At 42.6% G+C, this 13,865-nt stretch overlaps 1 protein-coding gene across 1 annotated transcript in view; it reads right to left on the bottom strand.

Moving 5' to 3' along the window:
• Positions 1 to 9,775, bottom strand: part of stxbp2 (syntaxin binding protein 2) — an 89,030-nt gene extending 79,255 nt beyond the window's left edge. The window contains exon 1 of the mRNA XM_063036034.1: positions 9,693 to 9,775. Coding sequence (XP_062892104.1) covers positions 9,693 to 9,729 — 37 coding nt within the window. The 5' untranslated portion in view covers positions 9,730 to 9,775. The remainder of the gene's footprint in view (positions 1 to 9,692) is intronic.
• Between the last annotated feature and the right edge of the window lie 4,090 nt (positions 9,776 to 13,865).

Here is a 13,865-nt window from a genome sequence, read left to right as displayed (position 1 = left end):
ACTATTTTTTTCCTTTTCACATACTTAAAGAAGCTTTTACTATCCTCCTTTATATTCTTGGCTAGTTTACCTTCGTACCTCATTTTTTCTCTGCGTATTGCCTTTTTAGTTACCTTCTGTTGCTCTTTAAAAGTTTCCCAATCCTCCGGCTTCCCACTCGTCTTTGCTATGTTATACTACTTCTCTTTTATTTTTATACTGTCCATTACTTCCCTTGTCAGCCACGGCCTCCCCTTACTCCCCTTAGGATCTTTCTTCCTCTTTGGAATGGACTGATCCTGCACCTTCTGCATTATTCCCAGAAACACTTGCCATTACTGTTCCACTGTCATCCCTGCTAGGGTATTGAACTTTGCCCAGCTCCTCCCTCATCTTGTTTGCAAATTTTAGCTCTGCCTTCAACACTATTGTTCTGGAGTTGCTCTACAGTAAGCTAACCTAGCTAGATAAAACCTACAGTATTGGTTGGTGGATTATGAACTTCCTGACAGGAAGGATGCAATATGCAAGGCAGGGCTCCTACTTGTCCGACCCAATGTCTATAAGCACAGACTCTTCCCAAGGCTGTGTTGCTTCACCCCTCCTGTTTTCATTTATACAAAGGACTGTACCTTCACAGACAAATCCATTAAAACCTTAAAGTTTGCAGATTACATGACTGTAGTTGGTTTCATCTCCAACAATGTTGAGTCCTGCCATCAGAAAGAGGTAGCCCATCTTGCAACATGGTGTGCTTGTAAAAACTTGGAACTTACTGTTATCAAGGAAGTGGAAATGAGGATTAACAGCTGCCAACAACCTCTACCTGCCCCTCCCTTGGAAATTAATGGTCAGGCTGTGTCTATGGTCAAGCCATTCAAATTCCTGGGGACCACTATTACCAATATATTGAAATGGGACACGCATGTTATACTCGGCATCAGGAAAGCCCAGCACAGACAGTTTTTCCCTTAGGAAAAACTGCTTAGGAAACTTAACATTTCAGGGTGTATCCCAATGAATTTTTATTCAGCCATCATTGAGAGTGTTGTGACTATCTCTATCACTATTTGGTTTCCCACCGCCTTCTTCCTCTCCAAGTCCAGGTTGCAGCAAATGGTCCACTCAGTGGAGACGATCACTGGCTGCCAGCTACCAACATTAAAAGACCTGTTAATTACTACAGCAAAGAACAGAGATTTACCTGAGCACAAGGACTATACAAGGACTGGGGTGTTGAATAAGGGTAATAACCTACTGAGGAGTGAAAATTTGCAATTTTGGCTCAAAAAGACAGTTTGTCTGCAGAAGGGCTGGAGAGAGCTCCATGGATAAATGTCTGCAGTCAATACTGAAGCACAGTGCAGCTTCCCCGCAGGGTTGGAGTTGCATTTCTGCAAATGGGAGTTGGTGATCTGGTCAGAATTAATGAAATCCTCAGTGCTGAGAAGTAAAGCAGATTCTCATTCATCATGCAGTACCATCAGGGAGGAATCTGATTGGTCTCAACTTCATTCTGTAGCAGGATAATGACTCCAGACATATGGCCAAGGTCACAAAGAACTATCTTCAGTGAAAAGATGACCAAGGAGTTCTGCAACAGATCGTATGGCTGCAACAGAGTCCTGATCTCAACATCGAGGCTGTCTGCGATTACCTGGAGACAGAAGCAAGCAAGACAGCCAATGTCTGCAGAAGAACTGTGGCAAATTCTCCAAGGTGTTTTGAACAACCTACCAACAGATTTTCTTATAAAACTCCATGACTGAGTACACAAGAGAATTGATGCAGTTTTAAAGGTAAAAGGTGGTCACACCAAATATGGACTTGATTTAGTTTTTTTTTACTGTTTACTGCACTTTTACAGTTTTTTTTATATTTAAACACTTTTCACTCTTCATTCATCTGCTACACTGAATATTGAATAGGCACTGCTTCATGCAGCCATGCTGAGCTCGTCAATTTTAATCAACTTTACCCTTCACTTCCACCCTGCCCTTAAATTCACATGATCCATCTCAGACACCTCTCTCCCCCCTTTCTCAATCTGTGTCCAACTGTGTTTAAGATGGTGCTGCTGAAGGCAAGCTACAGTTCACTGGTAGTTCAAAAGGTAAGAAATGTGACCAAAACATTATTAATAACACCTCTCCTGAAGTAAACAGTGGTAAACTATCAATACAAATGATGAAGAGGGGAGCAGAGGTCAAGGTGATTAGAAGGATGTGCTGTGCTGTCGTGTTGCAAATACAAAGAAAGCATAAAGATGGAGTCACAGACAGAGATGGTGCTGTTGTCGGAGATGGAGTTGGAGTGATACGCTCGATGCTTCGGGCTGGGTGGCAAGGTCTAGGTCTAAAGTATATTGCTCTGTGGGGACCCGGGTCCTAAAGCAAGTCGCGATACGGTGCTTGGACAATTCAAGCGCCAGCCCAGCTAGACTGGAAAATCAGGGTGTCAGGACTGGAGGTGACCATTGGGCTGATTTCGCTCGCTCTCCTGTGATGTTCACTCCTCTCTCTACGGTGCTGAAGCTGCAAGACTGCTCCAGCTGCTGTGCTTCGTGTCTGCGGGCCTCATGGCTATTTGCCCTGCTGACGTACAGAGACCAAGGCTTTGGCCATACGCTGGATGCTCCAGTGATTTGCATCCATGGACTCGGTTTGGTTTGGAATGCTGTTGCTACTGCAATCACCCTACCCATTAACAAGAACCACCATTATCAAAATAAACACAAGCATTTTCCAAGGCAATTCTCTAAGTGCACTATGGTTCTGCCTGGGTTTAAACCCACTCTCTAATTTACTGAATTGGATGAAAATTGAGCATCAAATCAAGGAACAAAATGAGCTATACTGTAACACACCTTTTATACACGGATGATTTTAAATTATATGCACCCTCAGTTATGCTAAATCAATGAATTCAAGTAGAACTATTTTCAAAAGATATAAACAAATTTTGGACTGGATAAATGCAGAACATTAAGTACAATAGAGCTAATAGAATACAAAATCAAGCAGCAGGATATAATGGATGAATATGAAATATAAATATCTGGGATATCACCAAGGAAAGAAAATAGCTCATAATGCGATAAAGGAAAAACTTGACAGAATTTACTTCAGGGCTTACAAAAATCTGTCAAACAGCTCAACTGTAAAAACATCAAAGGCAATAAACCCTTCGCAATATACCCATATTATTCTGGCACAATATATATTTTGGCATAATATCTTAGTCTGAAGAAAAATACGAACTGAAATGACAAATTTCAGAAAACATTATGTATATTCGTATATTCTTAGATGAACACTACCTTAGAAGGGTGAAAAGGAATAACAGGCATTAAAAATGTACACAACAGTGAAATGAAACTTTAAGGATATTCTTTCATTAATGAACACAGGAATCAGCACTCCATGCAGCAAGCATTTGCAATTCTGATAAGTATACACCACTAAACTTAAGAGACCACAACCCAGACAAATGAAGACCATCAGTACTGAAGAAAGAGTTAACCAACGGACGAGCACCATCTTCCACAGAAGATATCCCACAATCTGGGCAGATTAGATGTTGACAAGGAAGCGAACACCTGGCTCAAGAGTTGGAGACCTCTTCCCAGGAACAGAAGGGCTCCTTGTGGCTGTACAGCACCAGGTGGTTAACAAAAAAAAACTCAAAAATACATAATAAAAGACCAACAAATTCATGATAATAAATGTAGAAAATGCCAAGAAAAAACAAGATTTCTCGACATTGATGACAGTACCCAGATCTTATTCTCAGAAATTCTTTCATGTTCTCAGTATTATTTATTATTTGCACATTTTGTCTTGATGCATAGTTTTTAATTCTATTGTACTTTACTGTAAATGCCAAGAAAGTCAATGTAGTATATGTAATGTGTACTTTGATAATAAATTGACTTTGGAAAGTGAACTGCTATAATAACTGTAAAGAGCCTGAAGAATTTGTTTATGACGTGGCCTTTTTCAAAACCTCTAAAGAATTAAGGCTGGCATTGGTCAATCATTTTAAAGGTACTTGAATTAGGTGATTACAAATCAAAATCAATTAAACTAAGGGATATTACCAATACAATAGTAATAACAGCATTACAATGGTAGGCAAAAAAAACCGAGTAGCTTCTTTGAATCTCTGACACCTATCAGAAGCAAACATCAGGTTCAGGTGTCAAGGTCCCATGATACTGGGCTGTTCTACCTATTCTCCCATTTCACGCATATCTGCTCTCACCCCATCCTCCCGCCACCCCACTAGGGATAGGGTTCCTCTTGTCCTCACCTACCACCCGGCCTCCGTGTCCAACATAATTCTCTGTAGCACATCTTCCCCTCCCCCTCACTTTCTCCTTTCCGCAGGAATCGCTCCCGACACGACTCCCTTATCCATTCGTTCCCCCCCCCCCATTCCCTTCCCACTGATCTCCCTCCTGGCACTTAACCTTGTAAGCGGAACAAGTGCTACACCTGCCCTTACACTTCCTCCCTTACCACCATTCAGGGCCCCAGACAGTCCTTCCAGGTGAGGCGACATTTCACCTGTGAGTCGGCTGGGGTGATATACTGTATCCAGTGCTCCCGATGCAGCCTTCTATATATTGGTGAGAGCCGACGCAGACTGGGAGACCGCTTTGCTGAACACCTATGCTCTGTCCGCCAGAGAAAGCAGGATCTCCCAGTGGCCACACATTTTAATTCCACATTCCATTCCCATACGTCAATCCATGGCGTCCTCTACTGTCAAGATGAAGCCACGCTCAGGTTGGAGGAACATCATCTTATATTCCGTCTAGGTAGTCTCCAACCTGATGGCATGAACATTGATTTCTCTAACTTCCATTAATGCCCCTGCTCCCTTCTTACCCCATCCCTAAATTTAATATTTTTTCTCTCTTTCCCTCTCACAATAACTCCTTGCCTGTTCTCCATCTTTCTTTGGTGCTCCCCTCCCCCTTTCTTTCTCCCAAGGCCTCCCGTCCCATGATCCTCTCCCTTCTCCAGCCTTGTATCCCTCTTGCCAATCAACTTCCCAGCTCTTGACTTCATTCCTCCCCCTCCCCCTTTCAAATCTCCTCCTATCTCTTCTTCCATTAGTCCTGATGAAGGGTCTCGACCCGAAACATTGACTGTACTTCTGCCTTTAGATGCTGTCTGGCCTGCTGTGTTCCACCAGCATTTTGTGTGTGTTGCTTGAATTTCCAGCATCCGCAGATTTTCTCGTGTTTGCGTTCTACCTAGATGTATGATTACATATCTGGACACAAGCTTTTAAGGACTGTGTTAATATTTGTAAATACATTGCTCTACACATTGTCCTGCAAGTTTCTGAAGTTCTGACGTACTATTTACTCAAAACCACTAATGGTTCACAATCGGCAGATAAATTTTAAATACTTAGCTGTTCACAGCCAAGTTGTACAGGATAACTACCTGCACAAGATAATTTAGTCCCAAGTACATAATAGCTTGACTTTAATGTACTCTGAACCAAACTCATCCTATCACTCTCATTTCAATTTTATATTGAATTGATTAAACAGGAAAAGATACAGTTGCAAGAAAATTTGTGATCCCTTTGCAATGACCTGATTTTCTGCATTAATTACTCATAAAGTGTGGTCTGATCTTCATCTAAGACACAATAATAGCAAAACACAATCTGCCTAAACTAATAACACAAACAATTGTACTACTTCTTGTCAATACTGAGTACACGACTTAAACAATCACAGTCTCGGTTTTAAAAAAGTATGTCAATCTCTGGGGTGATGCCTTCTACAAAAGCTACTGGGAGTTCGGTGTTCCAATCAATGAGATGCGATTGGAGGTGTGGGTTGTAGAGGTACCCTGCCCTATAAAAAAACATACAAGGTCAGGATACTGATAGAGCCTGCCCTTCTCAAGGAAGATCTGTTTATGTGCACCATGCCTTGATCAAAACAACTTGCAGAGTACCTTAGAAGAATTTTAGAGATGCATGAAGCTGGAAAAAGCGACAGAAGTATTTCTAAAGACCCAAGTGTTCATCAATCAAACGCAAGAAAAATTGTCTACTAATGGAAGAAACTCAGTTGCTACTCTCCCAAGGAGTGGGCATCCTGCAAAGATCACACCAAGTGCACAATGTGCAATGCTGAAGGAGATGAAAAAGGACCCAAGGGTAACCGCAAAAGCCTTGCTGAAATCAACAAAAGAATGGTTTAAAACGGAGAAAATTTGTGTTTTGGAATGGCCAAGTCAGAGTCCAGAACTTAACCCAATTGAGATGCTGTTGCGTGACATGAAGAGGCCAGTGCATGCGAGGTCTTCCAGAAATATTGATGAATTGAAACAGTTTTGTATGGAGGAATGGTCTAAAATTCCTCCTCACCATTATGCAAGTCTAATCAGCAGCTACAGGAAAGGATTGGTAGAGGTTATTGCTGCTAAAGGAGGCTCTACCAGTTAAGTACAAGGGTTCACGTACTTTTTCCAGCCTAGACTGTGAATGATTAAACAATGCATTCAATAAAGGCATGAAAATTACATTTGTTTATGCATTATTAGTTTAGGCAGATTGCAACTGTATGTGCAAAGGATTTACAGAACAAAGCTAAGGGTTGCACCATCTTGCCCAAATTATTCACTTAATAATAAACTTAATGAGCAAGAGAAACAAATTGTCAATACACACAAAACAGTGGATGAATTCAGCAAGTTAGGCAGCATCTATGGAAGGGAATAAATAGTTTTGATGAAAGTTCTGTGCCCGAAACATCGACTATTTATTCCTCTCTACAGATGCTGCCTGATCTGCTGAGTTCCTCCAGCATTTTGAGAGTGTTGCTTTGTATTTCCAGCAGCTGCAGACTTTTTGAATTTATTATTCCTTTGCCCACTTGTTAATTGCCTCCAACAGCATTAGGATTAGTTAAAATACATCATTTCTTGTTAGAACAGACGAACAAGTGGTGCCCATGATATCATAAAGGGATATAGGACAGATAAAGAGGGAGTGGAACTCAGGACCAGAATAATGTGCAGTTAGTGAGAGAAGGATATTAAGGAGACTTCAGAAGGGAGAACTGAAGCTGGGTGTCAAACAAGGTTCTAGGGGAGGGCTCCAAAGTAATGACAAAAATGTTAGTGATATGATAAACACAAGAGATTCTACAGATGCTGCAAATCCAGAGTATACATTTCTGAGTTCTTCCAGCAGATCAGGCAGCATCTAAGGAAAGGAATAAAGGGACAATGTTTCAGGGCTGAGACTGCTCATCAGGACTCAGTGATGTGATGGAATGAGAGTATTTGGAATCCAAGGTCACAAAGGAGCTGGAAAGATTTCTAATCTTTGATGGTTCAAGGCCCAGGAGTATCGTGAAAGCAAGAACAAGGGCTGGTAAAACAGGAGTACCACTGCTACAGTAGTGTGCCAGAGATTGGGTGACAAATCCAACATGAACTAAAAGGCAATACATAGACTCCATTTTATTCCACTCCTTCCAGCACCGGCACATTCCCTTTTTCATCTGTGTTCTACCCTTCAAAAAAAAATCAATTCACATCAATCTCAGTCACCTCTTTTGATCCTTATACCGTTTTCACATTAGAGTGTTTCTCAAATCAGTGTTGAACCTTGCAATAATGAAATACTCAAGAATAAAGTAACCATCTTCAGTGCCCACCATTATTCATATATATAGCAGTACAATACTGAAAGGCTTAGATGGAATGAATGTGGAGGGGATGTTTCCAATAGTGAGAGAGTCTAGGACCAGAGGGCAGTCTCAGAATACAAGGTCATCCCTTTAGAACAGAGACGAAGAAGAATTTCTTTAGCCAGAAGGTAGTAAATGGGTGGAATTCATTGCCATAAACAGTTGTGGAGGCCCAGTCATTGGGTACATTAATAATGGAGGTTGATAGATTCTTGATTAGTAAGGGCATCAGAGGTTACAGGGAGAAGGCAGGAGAATGGGGTCTTCATCTCATGGTTTCAGTATTTGTTACTTATTTATTAATATTTTTCCTCTTTTTGTATTTGTAGTTTGTTGTTTTTTTTGCACATTGGTTCTCTGGTCCGTTCTGTTGGGTGTGGATTTTCATTGATTCTATTGTGCTTTTTGTATTTACTGTGATTGCCTGCAAGAAAATGAATCTCAAGGTTGGATATGGTGACACATTATGTACTTTGAACAGGGTAATAAATCAGCCATAATGGAATGGCATAGGAGACTTGATGGGCCAAAAGCTTTAATTCTGCTCTTATGTCTTATGGAGCCATACTTTACAGACACAGGCTTAGCACTAACCATCCAGCTGCCTGAAGGCATCTCCACCAGTTGCTTCAATTAACCTGTTCAGTCCACTGACAACAAAAGGCCAATCTCTTGCTATTAAAGACTCAGGTCTTCAGATTTCTATGTACAGATGTATATTTATTAAGAATGCACTTTCTTCTAAATCAGTGAAGACTGAAGTAAACTGACACATGCACATTAATATTAAATATATTTAAATAACTGTCTTCATAAATTTAAGAACAAACATTACAGGATATTTGCAGTAGAGGGGCTGGAATTTGCTCTGCCAAGCATTGCTGTAGTGTTTATGTAAATCACTGAGCCCACCCTTCTTTACATCCCCCAGCAACCCAATATTTTCTCAGCATTCCCTTAAATGTATCTATGCTTTTCATCACAAGCAATTACAGCGGTTAAAGTGCACATTCTCACCTTTAAATGAAAAAAGCATTTCTTCCTGAACTCCTTAATGGATATTATAAGCAATTAAGGCTTTAATTCATGAGGAAACATCTGTGTTAATTCTATCAACCCAGTCATAAACCTAAAGGAATCAAATAACTTCAGTTCTTCCAAAACAGTCCAGTCAATTCAATCTTACATCTGAGGTTACACCCAAGTCACCGTTTAAAAATGAAATTTTCATTAGTATTGAATTTCCAAATAAAAAGGGGTAGTTGATATGAGCAGCCTGAACTGGACATACCACACCCCACTAAGCAAAAAGATAGCCTTCAAAACCGATACAAACAGCTCACTAAGCTTAAATGAGGAAAGCAACTTAGTGGTCCACTGCGATCTCCAAATCATTCTGTTTCAAAGCAGTATTTGTGTTTTGAAGTGTCATTTAAAGGCGTTGCATTTCACAAGTTTTGCGAAACAAGAAACTATCAGCTCTCAGCTGATATATCAGGAAAGACCACAGGGCTGATCCAACTCCTTCCCCTTTTGCAAAGCAAAAAACCGCGCAATACCCCTACAGGTATAAAACAAAAAAAAATACAAACAAAGCTCGCTTTTAAAGGAGAAAACTGCACAGCACAATACACCACACCCTTCGCCAGCTGTTTAAAGCCAGAACTTGCAGCTTCACACAGCCCCAAAGCAGGGAGGACAAGCGGAAATGTTAAGAGCTACTCGATTGACAGCGAAGACAACAGATCGGGGTGAAACACACAGGGAGTGACAGGCCGAAGGACCAATCAAAGAGGCAAAAAGGAAGGACCTTCAGTCTTCACCCTCCTTCCCTGTCAAACAGCGAGCGAAACTGGAGTTCAACAAATCCCCAGTGTCAGTGCCATCCTATCCACTCTTTGAGATTCTGCAGCAAGGTACTTAAACCGTGTGTTTTTCCCGAAGGGAGGTTAAAAATAAGAAAAATAACGGCAGATAAACTTACTCTCCCCGACAACCGCCTTCAGCCCAAGCGGCGCCATCTTGGCCTTTCCGCGTCTTCGGAGTGGTTACGTCACTTCCTTTTATAACGCCACCGCACTCAAACGCGCTTCATGTCGTCATCGGTTGATGACACGTCGTGGTACTGGTGATGTCACGTAATTAGATACAGCTTTAGTGACATAAGACTTACAAGACATAGGAGCAGAATCAGGCCTTTCGGCCCATTGATTATGCTCCACCATTCCATCATGGCTGATATAATGTCCCTCTCAACCCTACTCCTGCCTTCTTCCCGTAATCTTTGACACCCTTACTTATCGAATGGATCGAATACATCCTTCAAATACATAAGTAAAAATCTTCATGTTACGTCTCCGTTCAAATGGACAATTATAGTAATTTATAATAAATAATACGTACAACAGAATAGTCAATATAACATAGAAGTACAGTAGCATCAGCATGAATTAAGCAGTCTGATGGAAGAAGCTGTCCCAGAGCCTGTTGGTTCTGGCTTTTATGCTGCGGTACCGTTTCCAGGATGGTAGCAGCTGGAACAGTTTGTGGTTGCGGTGACTTGGGTCTCCAATGATCCTTTTTACACACCTGTCACTGAAAATATCCTGAATAGTGGGAAGTTCACATCTACAGATGCGCAAGGCTGTCCACATCACTCTCTGCAGAGTCCTACGGTTGAGGAAAGTACTGTTCCCATACTAGGTAGAGATGCAACCAGTCAGGATGCTCTCAATCGTGTCCCTGTAGAAAGTTCTTAGAATTTGGAGGGGGCCATACCAAACTTCTTCAACCGTCTGAGGTGAAAGAGGTGCTGTTGTGCCTTTTTCACCACATGGCCAGTATGTACAGACCACGTGAGATCCTCGGTGATGTTTATGCTGAGGAACTTAAAGCTGTTCACCCTCTCAACCCCAGATCCATTGATGTCTACAGGGGTTCAAGACAAAGTTCAAAAGTTCAAAGTTCCAAGTAAATTTATTATCAAAGTACATATATGTCACTATTTACAACCCTGAGATTCATTTTCTTGCTGGCATACGCTATTTAACGTTGCTAACCCTTTCCACCTCAGATCCCCTGATGAGGACTGGCTTATGGGCCTCTGGTTTCCTCCTCCTGAAGTCAATAGTCAGCTCCCTGGTCTCGCTGACTTTGCTGTGGTGCCACTCAGCCAGGTTTTCAATCTCACCCCCTATATGCTGATTCGCCACCACCTTTATGGCAGTGGTGTGATGAAAAAACTTGAATATGGTGTTGGAGCTGTGTTTAGCTGCATAGGCATAAGTGTAAAGTGAGTGGAGCAGGGGGGTAAGCACCCAGCCTTGTGGTGCACCTGTGTTGATGGAGATTGTGGAGGTGATAGCTGGCTGGGGTCTGCAAGTGAGGAAATGGACAATTTAATTGCACAAGGAGGTATTGAGGTCAAGATCTTGGAGCTTATTGGTTAGTCTTGAAGGGACGATGGTATTGAATGCTGAGCTGTAGTTGATAAAGAGCATCCTGATGTATGCAGTTGTACTGTCCAGATGAGTGAGGAGCCAATGAGGTGGCATATACCGTGGACCGGTTACTCTGGTGCACGGACTGGAGCGGATTTACGTTGCTTCTCAGGTAGGGGTTGTTACGTTTCAAAACTCTTCACTGCTGTGGACGTAACTGCGACTGGACAAGGGTCATTGAGGCAGGAGACCATGTTCCTCTTAGGCTCCGGTATAATTGAAGCCTGCTTGAAGCAGGTGGGTACCTCAGACTGCCGAAGCCAGAGGTTAAAGATCTCAGTGAACGCTCCAGCCAGTTGATTCAGCACAAGTCTTTAGTACTTGGCCAGTTATTCTGTCTGGGCCGGATGCTTCTTGTGGGTTCACCTCCTGATGGGTGCTCACAAGTCAGTCTCAGAGACTGAAATCACAGGACTGTGGGAGTTTCTGATGCTCCCTCTATGTTTTGACAGTCAAAGCCAGCGCGGAAGGCATTGAGCTCATCTGGAAACGAAGACCTGTTGTCACTTATAAGAGGCCTGCCACAACTGCTGTGCACCCTTCAGTGATTCGTTTGGTCCGGAATGGCCACTTCACTGGGATGGCTTTCCAGAGATCGCACCTGGACCTCCTGTAACTTTCCTGGTCACCAGACTTGAATGCCTCTGACCTGGTCCTCAGCAGATTGCAGATCTCATGGTTCTTCCAGCTCTTGTCATTGGAGAAGACTTTGAGAGGACACACAGATCCACTGATGAGACCTTGAACACAGTCCAGTCTACTGACTCAAAGTCATCCTGTAGCCACTCCTCTGCCTTCCACGACCACCTCTTTGCTGTCCTGATCTCTGAAGCTTTTCTCTTTAGCCTCTGCCTGTATACAGGTAGGAGAAGGACAGCCAAATAATCAGATTTATCGAAATGCAGTCTGGGTGTGGCACAGTAGGCATTCCTTATCTTAGTATAACAGTGGTCTAATGCAGCGGTCCCCAACCACCGGGCCGCGGACCGATACCAGGCCGCAGAGTATGCGCTACCAGGCCGCGAGGAAACGATATGATTTGGCGATAGGAGTCAGCTGCACCTTTCCTCATTCCCTGTCACGCACTGTTGAGCTTGAACACACGCGAGGTCACTACCCACGCGTCATCCATGTCAGCGCGGGAAGAAGATCAACTCCTCGAACTTGCAAATGATGGCGGGCTGAAAAGTGTGTTTGACATAACATCTCTGCCAGCATTCTGGATCAAAGTCAAGGCTGAATATCCTGAGATAGCCACGAAAGCACTGAAAACGTTGTTTCCATTTCCAACATATCTCTGCAATGAATGCAACGAAAACTAAATTGCGGAATAGGCTGGACATAAAGAAATTCCTTCGAGTATCGCTGTCTCCCATCACCCATCATAGGACCGTCTTGTTGCAGGAAAACAATCCCAGGGCTCCCACTGTTTCAGCGATATTTGGGTGTTGCAATGATTTTATATGTTCATACGGGGAAAATATGTGCTGTGTGTTTAATATCCAAACGTTATTTAAAATGTTATGATGCTATTGACTTATATAACTATATAACAATTACAGCACGGAAACAGGCCATCGCTGCCGTTCTAGTCCGTGCTGAACACTACTCTCACCTAGTCCCACCGACCTGCACTCAGCCCATAACCCTCCATTCCTTTCCTGTCCATATACCTGTCCAATTTTTCTTTAAATGATAATATCGAACCTGCCTCTACCACTTCTACTGGAAGTTCGTTCAACACTTACTTCAAGCTCCCCTGTCCTCCCCTGATAATTGACTTATCACTATATTCATGCGAGGAAAATATGCGCTGTGTGTTTAATATTAAATTCGTTAGATAAACCGTTTTAGAAACGAAATTGAGTGTATTAGCTAATTATCATCTGTATTCTGGTCATGATTAACACCCACCCACCCCCCGAAAAGAATCGCCAAAAACAATTTGTGGGAAAAAATCGTACACGCATGCGCAAGTTAGGCATGCGCACTGGTGCCCGCCAAGGCTTCATGGTCATTGTAGTCTTTCTCAGGGTGAACCCAGCGTATCTGACTGCTACTCTTGTCCGTTGGCAACCCCCCGCCCCCCGGTCGGCCGGTCCGCAAGAATATTGTCAATATGAAACCGGTCCGCAGTGCGAAAAAGGTTGGGGACCCCGGTTTATAAAAATCACAAAGAGTAGGGGTCCCAGAACAGATCCCTGAGGCATACCACTGGTCACCGACCTCCATGCAGAATATGACCCATCTACAACCACTCTTTGCCTTCTCTGGGCAAGCCAGTTCTGGATCCACAAAGCAATGTCCCCTTGGATCCCATGCCTCCTCACTTTTTCAATAAGCCTTGCATGGGGTACCTTATGAAATGCCTTGCTGAAAGCCATATACACTACATCTATGGCTCTAGTTTCATCAATGTGTTTAGTCATATCCTCAAAAAATTCAATCAGACTCGTAAGGCATGATCTGCCTTTGACAAAACCACGCTGACTATTACTTATCATATTATGCGTCTCCAAATGTTCATAAATCCTGCCTCTCAGGATCTTCTCCATCAACTTACCAACCACTGCAGTAAGACTCACTTGCCTATAATTTCCTGGGCTATCTCTACTCCCTTTCTTGAATAAGGGAACAACATCCGCAACCCTCCAATC

The sequence above is a fragment of the Mobula hypostoma genome, chromosome 29, assembly GCF_963921235.1.
Source record: "Mobula hypostoma chromosome 29, sMobHyp1.1, whole genome shotgun sequence".
Classification (NCBI taxonomy): domain Eukaryota; kingdom Metazoa; phylum Chordata; class Chondrichthyes; order Myliobatiformes; family Myliobatidae; genus Mobula; species Mobula hypostoma.
Note: the sequence above shows the minus strand (reverse complement) of the source record. Positions and strands in the feature narration are given on the sequence as shown.